Source organism: Rhinopithecus roxellana, chromosome 1, assembly GCF_007565055.1.
Source record: "Rhinopithecus roxellana isolate Shanxi Qingling chromosome 1, ASM756505v1, whole genome shotgun sequence".
Classification (NCBI taxonomy): Eukaryota; Metazoa; Chordata; class Mammalia; order Primates; family Cercopithecidae; genus Rhinopithecus; species Rhinopithecus roxellana.
Genome location: NC_044549.1, coordinates 108,202,315 through 108,224,577, shown reverse-complemented (window position 1 = coordinate 108,224,577; position 22,263 = coordinate 108,202,315). Strand labels below are relative to the sequence as shown.

General features: G+C 40.4%; 1 protein-coding gene across 3 annotated transcripts in view; it reads left to right on the top strand.

Annotated features, from left to right (window-relative positions):
• Positions 1 to 12,459: 12,459 nt before the first annotated feature.
• Positions 12,460 to 22,263, top strand: part of GYG1 (glycogenin 1) — a 37,467-nt gene continuing 27,663 nt past the window's right edge. For 2 of the 3 annotated variants that reach the window (XM_030929060.1, XM_010375061.2), the window contains exons 1-4: positions 12,460 to 12,752; positions 15,272 to 15,407; positions 17,757 to 17,931; positions 18,192 to 18,354. In XM_030929060.1, coding sequence (XP_030784920.1) covers positions 12,746 to 12,752; positions 15,272 to 15,407; positions 17,757 to 17,931; positions 18,192 to 18,354 — 481 coding nt within the window. In that variant the 5' untranslated portion in view covers positions 12,460 to 12,745. The remainder of the gene's footprint in view (positions 12,753 to 15,271; positions 15,408 to 17,756; positions 17,932 to 18,191; positions 18,355 to 22,263) is intronic. The other variant, XM_030929063.1, reaches the window with a different exon arrangement.

Genomic DNA, 22,263 nt, shown 5'->3' with positions numbered 1-22,263 from the left:
AAGGTACTAAACATCCTTGGGACATATGGAAGCACCTCCTTTTATCAAAGATATCACTTCTGACAATCTGTCTAACAGACAACCTGGACAAATTGGTTTTGGAAAGAAACAGCATTTGCCTAGAAAAGGTGTTTGGCTGCTTTTTGAGGTCAGGAGAAATATACTTCAGAAGGTCAGAGCCCCTGCAGCTAGTAGTTCCCAAAGACTCTGCTCAGTTGGTAAGGACAGCTGTATGTGCGCTGGCTGTTTCTGACACAACCAATACAGAGAGCACGACCTGTTCCCTGCCTGCAGAATCTTCTGGATTGGAGGATTAAAAGTTAAATAATCAAGAGAATCAGAGAAATAATCAAGACTGATGAGTGACGTTTAAGGTGAAGTTTTAAATAAGGACAAAACTGGAAGACAGAGGTTAGCATATGAATCTATATCCGTTTAGGATTTGATTTTTCTTCTTTGGAAATTTTAGGACATTTTCCTTATACTTTTATTTGTTTCAAGAAGATGGAAAATTAGATCCAAACTTTCAGGATTAAAATCAATAAACTAGTATGTGATTGTCTTAGCTTTAAAAAGATATGAAAAGAGTTATTTGGGGCAGTATTTCAATATAGAAATGGACTTTTTAACTGACTGTAAGAAAGGGATGGGACAGGCCATTTTTATGTACTTCTGAATTATTTAATTATTGAATAGATAATATTTTAATCAATTAAGAATAAGTATTAAAAGGTCTATGGTGAAAAAATCTTCCTCCCACCCTTGTCCTACTCCCCACAAGTAATAATTTCATGCATAAGAAAAATGTATATATAAAAAATCCCTTTACCCCTCTTTTTTCATGCAAATCACAGCATCCTATACATCTTGTTATGTGATACCTTGCTTTTTATTGATAAACTTTACTTTTTAGAGCATTTTTAGGTTCACAGCAAAGCTAAATTCAAAGTACTATACTTTATAATACTTTATAGTTCCCATTATACCTTGTGTTCCCACTTAAATATAGCTTACCCACTATCAGCTTCCCTCCCCAGAGTGGCACATTTGTTTTAGTTGATGAACCTACACTGATTGGCACATTGCTATCACCCAAAGTCCATAGGTTACATTAGATTTCATTCTTGATGTTGTACATGCTGTGAATTTTGACATGTGTATCATGATATATATTCACCATTATAATATCATGCAGAATAGTTTTATCATCCTAAAAATCCTTGTGTTCTGCCTATTCATTCCTCTCTCCCCCAACCCCTAGCAATTACTGATCTTTTTGTGGTCTCCATAGTGTGCCCTTTCCAGAATGTCATGTAGTTGAAATCATCCAGTGTGCACCCTTTTCAGATTGGCTTCTTTCACTTAGTAATATGAATTTAAGTTTCCTCCATGTCTTTTCATGACTTGATAGGTCATTTCTTTTTAGTGCTGGATAATATTCTATAATCCAGATGCACCATAGTTTGTATATCCATTCACCCATTCAGTTGGAAGGGCATCTCAGTTACTTCCAAGTTTTGGCAATTATGAAAAAAGGTGATATGGTTTGGCTGTGTCCCCACCCAAATCTCATCTTTAATTCTCATGTGTTGTGGGAGGGACCTGGTGGGAGGTAATTGAGTCATGGGGACAGGTTTTTCCCATGCTGTTCTCATGATTGTGAATAAGTCTTACAAGATTTGGTGGTTTTAAAAACTGGAGTCTCACTACACAAGCTCTCTTCTTGTCTGCCACCATGTGAGATGTGGCTTTCACCTTCCGCCACCATTGTGAGGCCTCCCCAGCCACGTGGAACTGTAAGTCCAATAAATCTCTTTCTTTTGTAAATTTCCCAGTCTCAGGTATGTCTTTATCAGCAGCGTGAAACTGGACTAATACAGTTGGTATAAACACTTATGTGCAGGTTTTGGTATGGACGTTAAGTTTTCAGCTTATTTGAGTAAATACCAAAGAGCATGACGCTAAATCATATGTTGGCCGGGCGCAGTGGCTCAAGCCTGTAATCCCAGCACTTTGGGAGGCCGAGACAGGCGGATCACGAGGTCAGGAGATCGAGACCATCCTGGCTAATACGGTGAAACCCTGTCTCTACTTAAAAATACAAAAAACTAGCCGGGCGACGAGGCGGGCGCCTGTAGTCCCAGCTACTGGGGAGGCTGAGGCAGGAGAATGGCGTAAACCCGGGAAGTGGAGCTTGCAGTGAGCTGAGATCCGGCCACTGCACTCCAGCCTGGGTGGCAGAGCAAGACTCCGTCTGAAAAAAAAAAAAAAAAAAAAAAAAAAGAGTAAGAAACTACCAAATTGTCTTCTAATGTGGCTGTATCATTTTACACTTCCACCAACAATAAAGGAGAGTCCCTATTTTTCCACAACCTCATCAGCATTTGGTGGTGTCAGTGCTCCAGATTTTAGCCATTCTAATAGGTATATAGTGGTATTTTATTATTGTTTTAGTTTGCATTTCTCTGATGACATATGATGTAGAGCAACTTTTCATATGCTTATTTGCTGTTTGTATATCTTTGGTGAGGCACCTGTTAAGATGTTTGGCCTATTTCTTTAATTAGGTTGCTTGTTTTCTCATTGTTGGGCTGTAAAAGTTCTTTGTACATTTTGCATACAGTTGTTTATTAGTTATGTCTCTCACAAATACTTCCCAGTCTGTGGTTTGTCTTTTCATTTTCTTGACAGTGTTCTCTGAAGACCAGAAAGTTTTATTTTAATGGGGTCTAGCTTATCAATTCTTCCTTTCATGCATTGCGCCTTTGGTGTTGTATCTAAAAAGTTATCATCAAACCCAAGGTCATCTAGATTTTCTCCCATGTTATTTTCTAGGAGTTCTATAGTTTTGCATTTTACATTTTTCATTTGTCTGTGACCCATCTTGAATTAATTTTTGGGAAGGGTGTAAGATCTACGTCTGGATTCTTTTTCTTTTCATGTATGAATGTCCAGTTGTTCCAGCAGCATTTCCAGAAAATAATATCTTTTCTCTATTGTATTGCCTTTGCCCCTTTGTCAAAGATCAGTTGACTATATTTATGTAGGTATATTTTTGAGCGCTCTATTCTGTTTCATTGATCTATGTGTCTGTTTTTGTTTGTTTGTTTTTTGCCAATACCACACTGTCTTGATTTAATAGTAAGTCATAAGTCTTTTAGTCAGTCCTCCAACTTTATTCTCCTTCATATTGAGTTGGCTATTTTGGGTCTTTTGCCTCTGTCTGTAAACTTTAAAATCAGTTTGTTGTTACAAAATAACTTGGTGAGATTTTGATTGGGATTCCATTGAATTTATAGATCAAGTTGAGAAAAATTGACATCTTGATAACATTGAGTCTTCTTATCCTCTATAGTTGAATATTGTGTTGCCACAGAATTCAAGAGTTCAAATCTTAACCTTCAAAGTGACTGTATTAGGAGATGGGACCTTTTGGGAGGATATTAGGCCACGAGAGATCAGTGCCCTTTATTATAAGATAGGTCCTAGAGAGCTCATTCCTCCCTTCCACCATGGAAGAAGACAGCAAGGCGGCAACATCTATGGACCAGGAAACAAGCCGTCACCAAACACTATCTCTGCTAATTCTTAAATCTTCAACTTCCCAGCCTCCAGAACTGTGAGAAATAAATTTCTGTTGTTTTTAAGCTACTCAGCTTATCATATTTTGTTATAGCAGCACAAACAGACTGAGACACTATTCATGAACATGGACTATCTCTCCATTTATTTAATTGTTCTTTGATAACTTTCATCAAGTTTTCCTCATATAGATCTTGTACATATTTTGTTAGATTTCAACCCAAGTATTTTATTTTTGGAGGTGTTAATGTAAATGGCATTATGTTTTTAATTTCAAATTCTACTTGCTCATTACTGATATATAAGAAAGTGGATTTTTATATATTAGCCTTGCATCCTACAACCTTGCTATAATTGCTTATTAGTTTTAGAAAACATTTTGTCTATTCTTTTGAATTTTCTGTATAGATAATCATATCATTTTTTAACAAAACCAGTTTTACTTATTCCTTTCCAATCTGCATACCTTTGATTTTATTTTCTAGTCTTGTTGCTAGGACTTTCAGCACAATGTTGAAAGGCAGCACTGAGAGAGAACAGCCTTGCCTTGTTCCTGATCATAGGAGCAAAGTTTCAAATTTGCCACCATTAAGTATGATATTAGCTGTAGGTTTTTTGGAGGTGTTTTTTATTGAATTGAGGAAGTTCCCCTCTATTCCTAGTCTGTTGCAGGTACCTTATTTTTTTCTTTTACAATATAGTTTGGAGAACATTCTATCATAGACATTAAGAGCAGTTTTATTATTATTGTTACTTTCTACAGATGCATAGCATAGTATTTTATTGCATGGATATATTATAATTTATTTAACCTGACCCCTATTAATGGCTATTTAGGTTATTTGCAGATCTTATATTAGCACAAACAGTGCTGCAAATATCCATCTTCAGGCAAATGAATAAATACACTGTGATATATGCACACAAAATAATTGTGTTCAGCAATAAAAAGGAATGAACCATTGATACACTCAACAACATGAATAAATCTCAAAAGCATTACGCTGAGTAAAAAGAAAAGACAGACACAAAAGACTGCATACTCTGTGATTACATTTGTATTACATTCTAGAAAAGGCAAATCTATATGGACAGAATTCAGAGCTACGTTTGCCACAGGTCAGGGAATGGGATTAGCCATAAAGGCATAGAGGGAAGTTTTGTGAATGATTGTGAGATGGTTATACCTGTGGTTATAGTTTATATCTATCACAGCTCATTGAATTTTTTACTTTTAAAAAGTGACTTTTATTGTTTATAGATTTTATTTCAATAAAGCTGATTTTAAAGAAAAAGTAACTGCCAAATGATTTAACCCATGAACTAAAAGATTACAAATATGGTAACCAAAGTTTGAAAGGTGAAATATATTTGAAGGACTGAGAGTTAGAGATCCTGGACAATCCTGTCCTTCTTTTTGGCCACTATCATGTTGTTATTACATTACTGGCAGAATATGTAATAAAAGTAAGATTAAAAGATCAAGCATTCACTGTATTTTTCTTTTTATTCTTTTAGAGACAAGGTTTTGTCTGTTGCCCAAGCTGGAGGACAATGGCACTATCACAGCTCACTATAATCTCAAGCTCCTGGGCTCAAAAAAATCTTCCCACCTAAACCTCTCCCTAGGAATTATAGGCACCCACCACCACACCCCATCACACCCAGCTAATTTTTTATTTTTTGTAGAGACGGGGGTCTCGCAGTGTCACCTAGGCTGGTTTCAAGCAATCCTCCTGCCTCAGTCTCCCAAAGTGCTGGAATCACAAGTGTGAGCCACTGGACCCAGTCTAGGATTTTAATTACAGAAAATTATTCCCATGTCTGGATCAATAACTATGTCTCTTTAATTTATGAAATATTCATTTTACTAACAAATCACTAGAAAAACCTCCAGAGTCACTGAAATTGAGCTGAATTTCATCTTTCCTGTTCTACTCCCACTAGAAACCTTCTTACCATTTAATTATTTACTAATTAATTCCCCATTCCCTCCTACTTCCAAAGGATCTCAAGCAACTTCATAAATAAGTGAGGCAAGTATAATAATGGAAAAAAAGTTAAAGCATACATAAATAAATGCAGGGTAGAGAGCCTAAATAATGACTAGAAGAGCCTACAAATTTTGCTCTAAGTTTCTAATTGGCCCCCCAAAAAAGGAAAACATGTATTCTATGTGTTCGATATATTTATAAACAACAAAGTTTCTATGAAATAAGAAAAATCTAAGTGTTAAGGAAGTGCAACATTTCTTTCTGATACGATGATCAGTGTGACAATTTTCCCATGGATCTTTCAACAGAGGAAATTGCATAACATAGTGAATGTCTTCAATGGCACATTGAAAGAGCCATAACAGTGAGTTTCCTGAGGCACCCTTAGAGCCACAGAGAAAGCCAACAACAGAATGCCACTCTAGGAAAGAGAACCTGGTGGCTGGAGGACAAAGGTGGCAGAGTAGAGTTACTTCATTGTATACATACTCTTTTGCAGCTTTTGAGCAGTGGACACCCCATACATATTACTAAACGGTGCTTAAGTGTACAGACTGGGGAAGCAGGCTGCCTGCTTCAAATCACAGCTGTACAGACTACCAATTACAGTATAGTGGGCAAGCTCTGTGCCTTACTTCTGAAGTGGGGATTGCAAAATGTCTGCCTCATTCGATTACTGGAAAGGTTAAATGTGTTAATATGTATAAGAATCTTAGTATCAGGTTAAGTGGTAGTTATTAGTAATGATTATGCCAAAGCGCAGTTTTGTCAAAGTTGTCTTATGAAGGGCCAAATCAATGTTACTCCATGTATAAAGCCCCATGATAATCAGATTTTAGATAACAGCATAAATTTAGAATATCTGACATACATGAAAATCAGTTGTCATGTCCATAGGGTTTATATAGCTAACAGACCCAATTTTGGGTTTTGTTACCTGTTTTGAAAGGCAATGCACGGGCTGGGCACAGTGGCTCACACCTGTAATCCAGCACTTTGGGAAGCCAGGGCAGGCAGATCATGAGGTCAGGAGATTGAGACCATCTTGGCTAACACAGTGAAACCCCATCTCTACTAAAAATACAAAAAAACAGCCAGGCGTGGTGGTGCACGCCTGTGGTCCCAGCTACTCAGGAGGCTGTGGCAGGAGAATCGCTTGAACCCGGGAGTTGGAGGTTGCAGTGAGCTGAGATCACGCCACTGCACTCTAGCCTGGCGACAGAGTGAGACTCCATCAAAAAATAAAAAAAATAAAAAAATAAAATAATAAAAAAAAAGGCAATGCACTACAAAGCATTATTGGAAGAAATTGAAGACTATCTCAGTAAATAAAAAGACATTCCATGTTCATGGATTAGAAGGCTTAAGCTGTAAGGCTGGGCACGGTGGCTCATGCCTGTAATCCCAGCACTTTGGGAGTTCTAGGCAGGTGGATCACCTGAGGTCAGGAGTTCCAGACCAGCCTGGCCAACATAGTGAAACCCTGTCTCTACTAAAAATACAAAAATTAGCTGGGCATGGTGCCAGGTGCCTGTAATCCCACCTACTTGGGAAGCTGAGGCAGGGAGAATTACCTGAACCTGGGAGGCAGAGGTTGCAGTGAGCCAAGATTGCACCAATGTACTCCAGCCTGGGTGACAGAATAAGACTCTGTCTCAAAAAAAAAAAAAAAAAAAAAAAAGCAGGCTTAAGCTGTTAAGTTGGCAATACTCCCCAAACTTTCATTGATCTACAAATTCAATGAAATCCTTATCAAAAGCCCAGCTTTCTTTATTGCAGAAATTTATAAACTGACCCTAAAATTCATATGGAAATGCAAGTTACCCAGAATAGCCAAAACAATCTTGAAAAAGAGGAATAAATTTTTTAAGACTTTTTAAAAATTTATTTATTTAATTAAAAGAAAAAGTTTTTTGAAATGGGGTCTTGCTCTGTCACTCAGGCTGGAGTGCAATGGCACGATCTCGGCTCACTGCAAGGTTCAAGGGATTCTCCTGCCTCAGTCTCCAGAGTAGCCACGACACCCGGCCAATTTTTGTATTTTTAGTAGAGACAGGGTTTCGCCATTTTGTCAGGCCGGTCTCAAACTCCTGACCTCAGGTGATCCACGCTAGGATTACAGGCGTGAACCACCATGCCCGGTCCTCAGAAGAACAAAATTGGTTCACACTTCCAAATTTCAAAGTTACTAGAAAGCTACAGAAATCAAGACAGTGTGGAACTAACATTATGATTGACATATAAATCAATGAAATAGAATTGATCCCAGAAATTGAATTTAGTCACATTTATGATCAATTTATTTTTGATAAGTGTGCCAAGACAATTCAGTGGAAAAAGAATAGTCTTTTCAACAGATGGTACTGGAACAACTCAATGTTCACACACAAAATAAAAAACCTGGACTCCTACTTCACACCATAAAAAACTTAACAAAAATTAACTCAAAATGGACTATGGACATAATTTTAAAAGCTAAAACTACAAAACTCCTGAAGAAAACACAGGAGTAAATCTTCATGACTTTTGGTTAGGCTATATTTTCCTAGGTATGACACCAAATACAGAAGCAACAGAAGAAAAATAAATTGGACTATATCAAAATTTAAAACTTCTATGCTACAAACAATACTACCAAGAATATGAAAAGTTAACTCACAGAATGAGAGAATATATTTGCAAATCATATAGCTGATAAAAGATTTGCATCTAGACAAATTTTACAACTCAATAACAAAGTAAACCCAATTAAAAAGTGAGCAAAGGGTTTGAATAGACATTTCTCCAAAGAAGTTATACATATGGTTAGTAAACACATGAAAAGATGCTCAATATCAAAAGTCATTAGAGATATGCAAATAGGAATCGCAATAAAATAATCACTTCAGACAATAACAAATGTTGGCTAATAAATGAAGAAATTTGAACCGTCATACATTGCTGGTGGAAATGAAAAATGATACAGACATTCTGGAAAACAGTCTGGCAGTTCCTGAAATGTTACACACAGAATTACCATATGATTTAGCAATTCTACTCTTTGTATATATTTAGGAAAAAAAAAAACATATGTCAACGCAGAAATTTGAACACAAATGTTCACAGCAGCATTATTCATACCAGCCAGAATGGAAACTACCCAAATGTCCACCAACATGTTCATCCATAATGAATGGATAAACAAAATGTGGTATACCCATAATGAAATATTATTTGGCAATAAAAAAGAAATGAATTTTTTTCTTTTTTTTTTGAGACAAAGTCTCACCCTGTCGCCCAGGCTGAAGTGCAGTGGCACAATCTCACCTCACTGCAACCCCTCCTGGGTTCAAGCGATTCTCCCGCTTCAGCCTCCTGAGTAACTGGCATTACAGGTGTGTGCCACTATGCCCGGCTAATTTTTGTATTTTTAGTAGAGACGGTGTTTCGTCACGTTAGCCAGGCTGGTCTTGAACTCCTGACCTCAGGTGATCTACCTGCCTCAGTCTCCCAAAGTGCTGCAATTAGAATGTGAGCCACTGCACCTGGCCAAGAAATGAAATATTGATACGTTTCACAACATGGAAGAACCCTGAAAACATGCTAAATGGAAGAAACCAGTTACACAAGACCACATATAGGTAAATCTCAATAGATAAATGTTTAGACAAAAAGTAGATTAGTAGTTGCCCAGGACTGAGAGAAAGAAGAAGAGAATAAGGAGTGACAGCTAATGGGTACAGGTTTCTTTTGGGGTGATGAAGTTGTTCTAAACTTAGATTGTGGTAATAGTTGTACAACTCTGTGAATACACTAAAAACCATTTAGGTATACATTTTAAATTTAATTCAGCACAAGTGGCTGAATTTTATAAAATGTGAGTTATATAACAATAAGGATTAAAAAAGAAAAAAAAACTGTGTAACTAGCCATCAGGCCACTGCAACTTTTGGAGTTTGGGACTCGCTTTCAAGTGAAGAATGGACTACTTTGGGCCTCCCAGGATATTATTTGTTGAAACTAAACTTCTGCTTGATTTTGGGATTACCGACAACAATCCCAGGTACAGATTGTGTATGTGATCAATTAAGGGCAAAATTTTAAGTTAGTTGACTAGTTAGTTCCGGTGTCTGGCCAGATGTGGTATATGTATTTCATGAACTGTCTGTGGGAACTGTTTGATTCTCAGACAAGTAGGTTGCCCTCTGCTCCGGAATATATTTCCAGGTCAGTTGCCCCCACCATCAATTAGTGTGTGTGCTCAAAAGAATGCAAACTGATTTCAGCATTATCTTAAACAAAACATAATTAGGAAGGTAAGTATCCTGCCAAAAAATTACATAATGCATTCCAAAGCCAATTTAAAATGAATTTTGGACCATTCTGAATATATGAATTCAGCATAGGTTTAAATGGTTAATAGTCATGCCTACTGATGTAGAGTATAACTGACCTTTTTTAACTTAAATCTTTCTTTTAGGATTCAGTAATTTTACTAGTTCAAGTTTCACAAGAAAAAAATGAACAAGCTAAAGTCTGAAACATTTGCCTCACTATACCATGTTTATACGCTACCTCTAAGGCCTTACAATCCTAAATGTTTGAACACCTCACTATTTAAAGTGTGGGTCCACAGCCTGGGGATCACCTGGGAGACCCACCCCCAAACTACTAAATCAGAATCCACATTTTAATAAGATCCTTGGGCAATCTGTGTGTACATTAAAGTTTGAGAGGCCTTGCTCTCACACCAGACTGAAGCTCAATGCAGGGCAGCCTCAGGAAAAGTAAGCAGTGGGGTCATTATGATCTATATTAAGACAATGTACAAGAACAGATTGTAGCAACCTCAAAATGTCCCTATTTGATTCAAAGTGGTAAAAGCTGTAAACTTTCTATTTGTGTAAATATACTTGAAACTCAGGAAGGGAAGCTGTGGTAACCGTTCCTTTTACTTAAATGTCCTGGGAGTTGCAGCAGAGAGGAGCTTGTTCTAAGGGAAGCTTTTCCGTTCTTCCAGTTTTTCCAGTTGTCCCCAGTTCTACCTCCTGGCTTTGCCCTGTCAGCCCCACCACCACATCCCTGGCTAAGTCCAGCCTGAGATAGTGGGCTGCAAGAAGTCGATGGCTAAGGGTCAGCTGATGGCAGGAGGGTTCTGGGTGAAAGATGGAAATCTTACTCTTCCAAGTTCACCTCTCAGTCTGGAAAAAAGCAGTCAGACTGAGAAGTACCTCTCTGTTTTCCCTCTCACCACTTAGATACCAAAGTATAGCCTTTGTATTCCTTAATGAGTTCCAACTCTTCTTAGCCTGTATCTTTTGAATAAGTGGAAACCGACCTATTGCCCCTTCCACTATTCTGTTTCCTGCAAAGGAAGCACATAGATGCTCAGTAACTGGGAGGACCTCCCGTGTGGGTCAGTGGTCTTTAGGCCATGGTCAAGACTAGGAAGGACTCAAGAGAGGCTCCTGAAAGGTGATATTTAAAATACTGATTTTAAGGTTCTACCCATAAGATTCTTTTTGTTTGTTTTGTAACCTGTTTTTCTTCAAATAATATATTTTGAACAGCCTTTTATATTAAAAATATATGATTATAACTACAGAGTATCTCATTACATCAAGAGTATATGAAGCGACTTCAAAAAGTCCATAGAATATACATATTATAAAAAAACCATGCATGGATTTCAAAATTATTTTGCATCAAAATAAATCTACTCTTAAGATTCTGATTCAGGAGGTCTGGGTTAGGCCCAAAAGTCTACGCTTTAACCAGTACCCCCAGTGATTCTGATGTAGGAGCTCCACACCCACACAGGAGGAAACAGTGATATAACTGGTTTGAGGACAGTAGTACCACCTTTGCAAATAAATCACTTATTCTTAAGCATCTATTTTGCTTTTTGAACTGATGTCAACTTCCTGATTGGTTTCCAAATGGCTTTGCAGTATTCATTCAGCATTTATTGAGCAATTTTAGTTTTCAGTTTGCAGAGAACTGAACTATCAGAGGCTTGTGCTGTGTTTGGACTGGGGATGGGGAGCAGAGAAGGATGTGATCACATTAAAGCTGTTTCTCAACTTCCTAGAAAAATGACAAATTGACCATTTCAAGATTTGTGAAACAGGTTAGCCAAAGCATTGCCTAACCACAGTTACCATAATTTACTAACCTTTTTGGAGCCCCTGTGTACAAGAGGCACCAAGACTTTCTGGGTGGGAAGGTTGATTCTGTAACCAAACTGCCAGGGTTTAAATCCTACTTTCTCCATTTATATTATATGACTATAGAAAAGTTAGCACTTTGGAAGGCTAAGGCTGGCAGATCACTTGAGGCCAGGAGTCCCAGACCAGGCTGGCCAACATGGTGAAGCTCTGTCTCTACTAAAAATAAAAAAAAAATAAAAAAAAAATAAAAAAAAAAAAAGAAGAAAAGTAATTTAACTTTTCTGTGCCTCAGTTTCCTCCTCGTCTGTTAAATGAATATATAACACCTCACTGAGTTGGTACAAGGATTAAATGAAGTACTTACATGCCGAATTGATGCAGATGGCTCCAAGAATTTAACACTTAACCAAATATTCACTATATTTTTTAGGTTAAGGCTACAAAACCATTGTGAATACACTAAGGAATGATTATAGAGACTGATCGAAATTCTGGGGAAAAAAAAGCGAAAATGTTATGTTTCATTCAAGCAGTTCAGACGCATGATTTTAACTAGAGTCATCTGGGGTTTGTTTGCTTGTTTTTTAAGGTTCTCTAACCCTTGGCTTCTTGGGGAGTTTGATGCCGCACTCAGCCCCAAAGTCCCCCTTAAACTCCTCGGTTTAGCGGGGACTGGGCGGGAGGGGCGCGCGAGGTTGACAAGAGCAGGCGCCCCGGGGAAGTAAGACCAGGGCCGCCGGTGAGCCGCAGCCGCAGCCTATCCCCGAGGGAGGGAGGAGGAGCTGCGGCGGACGCGGGCCCCGGAGCCCCGCGGGCCGCCGCCCCCGCCGGCCGCGCAGCTGGGAGGATGCCGACGGCAGCGAGAGCGTGCGCGGCCACGTGACGGCCGCTATAAGAGCGCATGGGGCAGACGCTCCGCTCCCCGCCGTGCCTCCTCGCTGGCAGCGCTCTTTCCTGGTGCCGGCTACTCTGACCCACCAACCTGCGGCTGCCCCGGCCGCCTGCGCCCCCGGCAGCACCATGACAGGTACCGCCGCGCAGCCCGCCGCCGCCAGCCCCGGGACTCCGGCTCCCTGCCCAGCCGCCGCCTCCCTTCTCCGCCTCCGCCCTCAGCCCCGGGGTGTTCCCGGCAGGACGAAACCGCCGCAAAGTTGCTGGCTGGCCGCAGCCAGGCGTGCTTCTGCCTGCGTCAGCGGCCGCCCCGCCGCCCCCTGGAGCGCAGGGATGGGGTAGCCGGGCAGAGCCCGGGCCCTCGGCCGGAGCCCTCGTTCCTGCTTCCGTCTCGCCCTTCCTCCTGCTCTCACGGCGAAGGGCCGGCGGGCGGAGCAGCTGCGGCGGGGCCGTGTGGGGGTGGGGAACCGGTTCCCCAGGGGGGTCCAGGCGGGAGTCCGGGGCGCAGCGGCATCTTGGGGAGCTGCCACGGCCTCTAGCGGCCCGGAACTCCAGAAAGCAGGGGTCCCGAGGCGGGGATACCGCGGCCTCCGCCCGGCTCCGCCGCCGCCCGTCCCGGCCCCGGCCCCGGCCCCGGCCCCGGCGGCCACGCCGAGCCTATTTTTAGGCCTTTGGGGCCGGGTTGCGGGAAGCCGGGAGTGGGACTAGCGTCCCCGGGCGCGGGCACCGTCAGGTGGGAGGGCGCCGGCTTTGGCTTCACTTGTTGCGAGGCGTCCGGGCCACTCCACGAGTCAGCCCCAGCACTGGGAAGCTCCGAGTTAGCTGGTCCTTCCGTGTCATTGAGGCTAATAGCCAGGGTTATTACAGCAATTGAACTGCCACAAAGATTGCAGGTGTAACCCAGAGTTCAGCCGTCTTTAGGAAGATTAAACTCCTACCCAGCTGTCATTGGTCTTTCTTGGTCATTTGTAATGTTGGCTAGTCTGGTGTTCTAACCTGTGTTCTATCCCTTATTTAATCTTGGAAATCATCTATATTCTTGCTTCCGTAAATCCTTGAATCCTGCTCACCTTACTACGTTTTTCTCCATTATCACCTGGAACCTGGACTTCATTTGGGTTAGATGATCGTTCATTTTGCCCAGCTTAAGTATTTTTGGTGCAGATTGACTGGGATGTTACCCATGTTATAATGGGCTGAAGATAATAGAAGCAAGTACAGGCGGATGTTGATGGGTCTGTCAAGGGACAGGTGTCACTGTTCAGAGCTGTCCTAGAGTGTGAGTGACTGGGAAGCTGGTGGCCCTTCGAGGGTGGGGAACCGGTCTTCCTACAACTTAGTAGTTGGCCTGCCATGGGAGAGGGCCTAATAAAATGTGTGAAGATGGCTCTCAGGTCAGCAGCCGAGGGATGCGCTGGCCCACTAGGCAACTTCCTCTCACGTTTCAGTGCAATTTCTACTGCTTCCAGTCTCCACCTTGGAAAATGGGCAAGGGAGAATGAGGAAACCCGGGTCAGAAAGAGAAGGACTTCATGACAAAATGTCCCAACTCCCTGGTTAGGCAACTGACACCTACCAGACCTTGATCTGAAGTGTCCTATGCATTTGGATGCCCACCAACTTGCTAATGTTTCTTGGAGATGGAACATGGCCCAGAATTGTCCCAGGGAATGACTGGAGAAATCTTGAAGCCTGTTCTAGGGGTCTTGGGAGGGTGGGGACTGTTTAGTAGGAAGAAAAATCCATGTGTTTACCTTCTCTTCTGGCAACTAAGTGATTATTGGAGATTGGGGTGCATGTCTGTTGGGTTGGGCGTGGGGAGGGGCAGGATGCAGGATGGACCTGCATCTTCTTCAAAGAAAAGCAGGCAGGTTGGTTAGGGCTTCGTGGGTGATCTCCAAATCTATTTATCAGTGATCGATCACTATTTAGATAGAAGCATCAAGGAGGGAAGGCCTCTCTGAGGAGCTGATATTTGAGGAGAGACTCAACGTTATTCTTCAGGGATATTGCGCAGGGGAGCTTTTGCTCCAGGTTGAGGAAAACAGTTACGTATAAGATGCCTGGAGTTCGAAGCTACGGTGAGCTATGATCACACCACTCCACTCCAGCCTGGGTGACAGAGTGAGACCCTGTCTCAAAAAATACCTACATACATACATACATGCCTGAGGCATGGCATAAAGATAAGTACCAGAATGAAGAATATGGACTCTGCTTTCAGACTGTCTGAATTGAGTTTGACGGTTGTTTTTGTGCTTGTCTGAAAACACTGTCTACAGTACTTGATAGAAGAAACAGAAAATATACTACTTGATCTCTTCATTACCATCTGTTAATTGCCTGGAGTTCAAACTCTGGGTATTAAGCTATTGTTTTGTCTGAGAATTTAGCATGTCGGGACTCTAAGTTGGATTTAATTTCTGTAGCTTAATCAACCTCTTGAAGGTTGCCATCTGTGCCTGCTATGATCTTGAACCATTCTTGAAGTGGGTACTTAGGGTTTTCTCCCCAAAGGGGCTACAGCTTGATTCATAGAGAAAGTTGATGTTAGAGGAGCTGGTTTTGCTGAATTACTGTTTGAATGGGTTCCTGGGGAAAAGGTTTTCTCCAGGTAAGATATTGTAATGAGTGTTTTTTTTTCTTTGTATTAAGATCAGGCCTTTGTGACACTGACCACAAACGATGCCTATGCCAAAGGTGCCCTGGTCCTGGGCTCATCTCTGAAACAGCACAGGACCACCAGGAGGCTGGTCGTGCTCGCCACTCCTCAGGTCTCAGACTCCATGAGGTGAGGACCTCACTGCCGCCCCAGCATCCACAGGGGCTCTGACATCCTTCTCCCTGTTTCTGACATCATTGGACATTGAGGCCATGCTCTTTTCAGGAGTTGAGCCCGGGGTAGAGAAAAGTGAGAGATGCTGAGTGAAGGATTGCTGGATTTGAAACCTCCTCCTAGCTTTGGGGAGATATTCCAACTAAATTCTCTTCTGGAAGGTGGTGTACTGGCCCACACTTTCTGATTCCAACTAGGAGTGGAAGAAGGAGTCGTCTTCCTTCACTCCATCCCCTCTGGGTGATCTGAAGGAGGAGTGTGTCCGGCATTCCCTACTTACATGCACCTTTATGCAGTGACAATTCATGGACATTCCTTGGGCTACATTGTTTCATGTTGCAAACTAGGGAAGCTCTCAGGTGACTTAGAAAAGTAGTTATTTTATCCATTGCCAGTTGACATCTGTAAGCTGAAGATCTTTATTTACAATATAATATACTAGAATCTTTACCAAAGGGCTTTCCAAACTAGGTTTTACTACGAGCAACACACTAAAGGGTATAAACTGCTTCGTGATTGGTTAGTTCACTTTGATCTGATGGAATTCAGTTTTGAAGTATTTGGGCCAGGTAAGATGGCTTACGCCTGTAATCTCAGCACTGTGGGAGGCCGAGGCAGTTGGATCACCTGAGGTCAGGAGTTCCAGACCAGCCTGACCAACATGGCGAAACCCTGTCTCTACTAAAAATACAAAACCTCGTTACTACTAAAAATACAAAAATTAGCTAGGCGTGGTGGCGCGTGCCTATAATCCCGGCTGCTTGGGGTTAGGGGCTGAGGCGGGAGAATCACTTGAACCCAGGAGGTGGAGGTTGCAGTGAGCCAAGATTGTGACAATGCACTTCAGCCTGGGCAACAGAGTGAGACTGTGTCTTAAACAACAGCAACAACAACAACAACAACAAATTGAAGTATCTGAATGAGCTACCTAGTCCCTAGTACTAACTTCAAAGTATCTGGGCGCATTAGTAACTTTGTGGTGTGTTTATTTTTGTGGTCTCCTGGCCCTCTAAGAAATTGAAAATGCCCTTTTTGTGACTTTTTTTTTTCTCCCAAAAAGTATAAGCACAGGCCAAGGGTCTCTAAAAAGTAGGCATTCTGTATACATACGTATATCTTTCACACTAACACCCTTGTTCCTAAATGGTAATTTAGAAAGATGCCAAAAAGCCTGTCTCCTAATGTGTATGCCCTGATTTGTAGTCTACTAGAATATGTCTAAGAAACCAGATCTAGTCTTGCCTTTCCCGTAACCACCATCAGTTTACTTTGGTCAGTGATTCTCCTAACCATTTCTCTTCAAAAACATCAAGCTTACTGTGTGAACTGTAGCATATTTTTGTACAGCTTTGGAGACAATACAATACCACTTTTGTTCTGCATCTCTGATGTTGTTATAAACTTTTAGTATGATACGTTTTTACCCTATGTTTTTTCTTGTGCTCAATTTAGTGTCTTACTCACGTCTACCCTCCCGATCCACCATCAAGAACTTTCTAAAATAAAGCCTTAGTTAATTTGGGGCATAGAGAAGTGTTGTACCTCACAAACCAAAGTGAATCTCATTATATTTAAGCAAAGTGCTCAGCATGTAATAAACACTAGTTATATTGGATTCTACAAAATGGGCAACCGAATAAACGGAGCCCTTTATACATTTTTGCAAGCTATTTCCACAACCTACCTGCTATTCGGTGATACAATAAAATACAAAAACCCAGAAAATTTCTTCGTAATAGTATTTTTTTATTTTATTTATTTATTTATTTTTGAGACAGAGTCTCGCTCTGTCACCCAGACTGGAGTGTGGTGGCGCGATGTCGGCTTACTGCAAGCTCTGCCTCCCGGATTCATGCCATTCTCCTGCCTCAGCCTCCCAAGTAGCTGGGACTGCGGGCACCTACCATCATGCCCAGCTGATTTTTTGTATTTTTAGTAGAGATGGGGTTTCGCTGTGTTAGCCAAGATGGTCTCAATCTCCTGACCACGTGATCCGCCCACCTTGGCCTCCCAAAATGCAGGGATTACAGGTGTGAGCCACCATGTCCGGCCTATAATAATGTTTTAAGACACACATTTCATCCTCACCATAAGCAGTTCTTATTACTTTAGTGAAGTTGACATGCAAATAAACACAATTTGTCCTGGAGTAAAATTACAACAGATTTAAGGATATATATTCTACCAAAGCAATACATTGTTCTAGTAATTGATGGAGCGGGTAATAAAGCATCAGTCTTGCATTAGTGGGTCACTTGTTCTGAAAAGATGCTAAGTGTGGTTTTCTGGAATTTATTTTGACAGAAAAGTTTTAGAGACAGTCTTCGATGAAGTCATCATGGTAGATGTCTTGGACAGTGGCGATTCTGCTCATCTAACCTTAATGAAGAGGCCAGAGTTGGGTGTCACACTGACAAAGCTCCACTGCTGGTCGCTTACACAGTATTCAAAATGTGTATTCATGGATGCAGATACTCTGGTGAGTGTGGCTTTGAGGGTAGAAAAGAAAGATATATATGGTAATAGAGACCTATTAGGCATTTGAGGAATGCTGTCAAGACTTGACAGCAAAGTTCGGATAGAACCACTGTCATGAAATATGTCAGGGGATGAAGGAGAGGAGGCCCAGGCTGCCTTACAGCTGTCACCATCTTTTGTGTTGGATGACATAGGGAGAACATAAGAAGGGTATTCTGCAGCAAAAACATTTCTGTAATGCTCTTTCTCCCCTTTGATCAGGTCCTAGCAAATATTGATGATCTTTTTGAGAGAGAAGAATTGTCAGCAGCACCAGACCCAGGGTGGCCTGACTGCTTCAATTCCGGAGTCTTCGTTTATCAGCCTTCAGTTGAAACATATAATCAGCTGTTGCGTCTTGCTTCTGAGCAAGGTAGTTTCGATGGTATGTATCTACTATCTTCATGTCTGATAAGCTGTGAATAATTATTATTTCTAGGGGCTGCTCTTCTCAGAAATATAATTGCTGTGGTTTATTCTGCCTGAAAGGTACAAGAGATGGAGCAAGCATTTTAAGTTGTGTTCTTTTGGGAAGAGTGTGTGTGTGTGTGTGTGTGTGTGTGTGTATGTAAATGCATCTTTTTCTATAGATGTGAAAGATTAAACTATGATAGGCAATTTTATAGGATTGTCTTTAAGTTGTCTTCCTGTATCTAATTTAGAGTATGATAAATGTACTGTGATTATTCAAAAATTCAAAAGACTGAAAAACTTTTAACATCTGTCTTAAACCTAAGTAAACGTAAGCTCAAGAGAGTTTGACAGGCCATTCCAGGAGGATTAAGCATTGTCACTATGGAAACTTGAGGAATAAGCCTGATAATTTGGGTCTCATTCTCGCAGGTGGCATAAAAAAGAAGATAGAAAGTTTATGTGAATAATCTTTGCTTCCAAACTGTCATTCTTTACAAGGCTGTGTGTCAGAGTGGTATCTGCAGGGCCAAAAAGTAGAACATTGTCAAAGTCAGCATCCATTTTCTGTAACATATAAATGTTTTTATAGTTATATTTATGTAACAGTTCTGTCTGTGATATAGGGTCTCATATCTTTTGGAGAAGTTGATCAAATGAATTAGTGTGCTTTCGTTTCAGGCCAATTTCTGAAACAACAAGCAATGTTTTTAAAAACAAAAACACACAGCACAAAACCATTAGTTAATATGCAGAAGGAGTTCTTTGAAAAATTATTTTTGATGGTTCTTTTGAATAAAGACCCAGAATAGAGAAGAAGAAGGACATTCTCTTAGAAATCCTCCCAGCCGTGACTCACTATCAGATATGTGACATTGTGGCAGAGCACAGTGCTGTGTGCTATTCACATGGGGTTGGGCCAGAGGCCCGAGCTCTGCTGGAGACACAGCGGGGGCTTTTTTCCTCCTCTCCCTGTCCCAAGAGTAGATCTGAGATTTGCAGTAAGTAGATCTTTTAGAAATAGCAGAAACAGCCTTTCTCATTTGACAAAAGATTCAATCCTGGGTGCGGATATGAGGATTCATTTTCATTAATTAGTTAGAAAGTTAAAAATCAAAATATTAAACTTTAAAAATGAAAACATTAGACCTGTAAGTTTGTTAGATTGCTGAGGTTAAGATACTGGAAGTTAAAACATTTCAAATTATACATAAAACTGAGATTGGGTTTTCATTGTTGCTATTCACAGAAATTGAATTCTTTTTAGTTATTTGGCTGAGGATTTGGGAATTGTGGCTATATGAATTGTAATTGAAAGTAATAAGGAAATTTAAGTCTCAGTTTTATTTCACTATTTAAACTACTAGTTTACACTGTAAGCTAGTAGTTCTCAAACAAGGGTGATTTTGTCCCCCAAAGGACATTTGGCAATGTCTGAAGACATTTTTGGTTGTTACAACTGAAGGGGGAGGGTGCAAAGGGCATCTGGTGATTGGAGGCCCTGGGATGCTAAACATCCTACAATGCATAAGACGATCTCCTACAGCAAAGAATTACCTAGCCCAGCATGTCAGTAGTGCTGAGGTTGCGAAACTCTGCTCTCTACATGCTCTAAAACAGAGCAGGGGTATCTGAACCATAATGTATGGCAGCATCTAACAAGAAGTGAAGTCTTGTTTTAAGCAACCTTAAAATAAGAAAATAATAATGTGTTAAATGTTCTCCATGGTCAAGACCAGATGAAACTTCTTCACTGTACTGACATGATTTTAGCTCCTGCTATTTTCCTTTCATAGAAGGAATGAAAGCTGTATTAGTATTTAAGTTCAAAAGATGTATTCCTTATTACTGCTGCTTATACTGAAACAGTTACCTTTGCATAAAAGGAAGAGGAGAGTGTTTTTAGCAGAAGTCCACTATTTGTCTTAACCTTCCCTTCAGAGTGTAGCTTTCTTCACCTCCTCTCCTAATTTGAAGGAAGTAAGTGTAACCCTGCCAGAAATTCAGTGTAACTCTTTTCAACTTCATTAAGTGAATCACATTCTAAAGTATATCTTGTGGCCTGCCAACTGCCTGAAATCACATGATTTTAATCATGTAAAGAGAATCCAATTTCTAACCTAGAATGCTATTAAATGTTGTTGAGAGGTAAGACTTTGGATACCAAACAGTAGTGTGCCATGGTAAATTATCTAGGTTATAATTTGAGAATATGAAACTAATTAATTAACCTATTCTTTGTTAAGAAGCTTGGATGTGTGCAAAGTGTGCAACTAGGAAGCACTTTCTGCTTTTTCAGCCAAGATCTGAAACCACTATGAGATTCTGTCTGTGTCTCTAGCACATTTCATTATTCAGCAGCAGGTTTCCAGGTCCTGGCTGTCATCTGAGGTATTCCATTTACTGGCTCATTGGTGGTGAAGGACTGAATCTTCTCTGTTAATAGAAATTGAAAGAGGTAAAAAGTCAGCTGAGAACTTATAGTTCTCAATATGTTGTTTAAATTCAGCAGAAGAATAAATTTAGCAGTTCTCGAATCAAAGGTTGTGCTCACTTGAAATATGTGTTAAGCTTTACTTAGCAAAGAAAGTTCACTCTTTGGGAGGCTGCTTCTCTCTGGAGGGGTTTACTATCCACTTGAATCAATGTGTAAACCATGTGACATAAAGATGTGTTGGACTTAACGATTGATAGCAATAAAATATTTCTTTATGGACAATGACTTTGTCTAATGGCAGTAACCTTTGCCTGTAGTTTTCAATATGTTATTATATAAAAAATATAGTAAAAGTAAATAATCTTAAAAATTAAGAATTATATAAAAAATAATTTTGGTTGGGTGTCATGCTATAGGCACTGATGAACATTTTCAGGTATTATTCCTTTCACAGTTACCCACATTTTCTCACAACCATAGTTTCTCCCTCCACCACCCCCATAGTCAGTTTTAAGTCCCAGAATTTTCAGCTCAGACCAGTTTTTCAGATGACTGTATCTCAGTGCGAGTATCTTGCAGGTCATGCTTTTAACCTCTTTCCTGTGTTCAGCAGAAACTGGTGGGGCCTGGTGTCCACTGACAAGCCACATAGGACTGTTGATGGCTGAGCATTTGCAGCTGCTTTTGCAACCCTTCTCATGCAAAAGAGTGTGGCTGTCATTCTTCTAATCACCAGCCCTCTATTCACAGCCCCTCCAACTCTCTATTCTGTGACTCTGGCCAAGAGAATAATCCTAGTATGGCAAACCATACTAGGTACCTTGACTTCTCTGTCTTTCTAAAATTCTAGAATGTTAAAATTTAGAGCTGGTGACTATATACCTAATTCATGGCTGGTGTCTAATTTTCCATAATGAAGAGTCAAGCTTCTATACTGTTGTATTTTCAAACTGTCTTGGCACTTACTTCATCACCATAATTACATATTTTCCGAAAAGTTGAACAATAGCTGTTGTGAAATAGTTATACACTAGTGTTGTATAGGATGGGACAAGATAAGGTTAACTGCAGGGCATGTTAGCAGTAAGAGGGGAAGAGAGAGAGCATTATATTCTAGGTTCTAATCAGTTTTGCTTCTGCCACGTCGATGAAATGAGGCTGATGAACTTGACTCTTAATTTGAAGAAATCAATCTGAATGCAAGTTGAGGTTTATTTTCTTTTCCCTTGTGACTAATGTATCTTAAGAGTGCTTGTATAGTTGAAGAGTTGAGTGCTTAAAAATTGTTGTCTATTTCATCCATATGTGTCAGTTTCAAAAACCTAGGTCAGAGGAATTCATATTTTCTAATTTGGAATATCCCTAAAAAACATCTTATACTCATTTTGATTACTGCAATGTAAATATCCTAAACTTTTGATTGGTGTACTGGAATTTTGGTCTGTA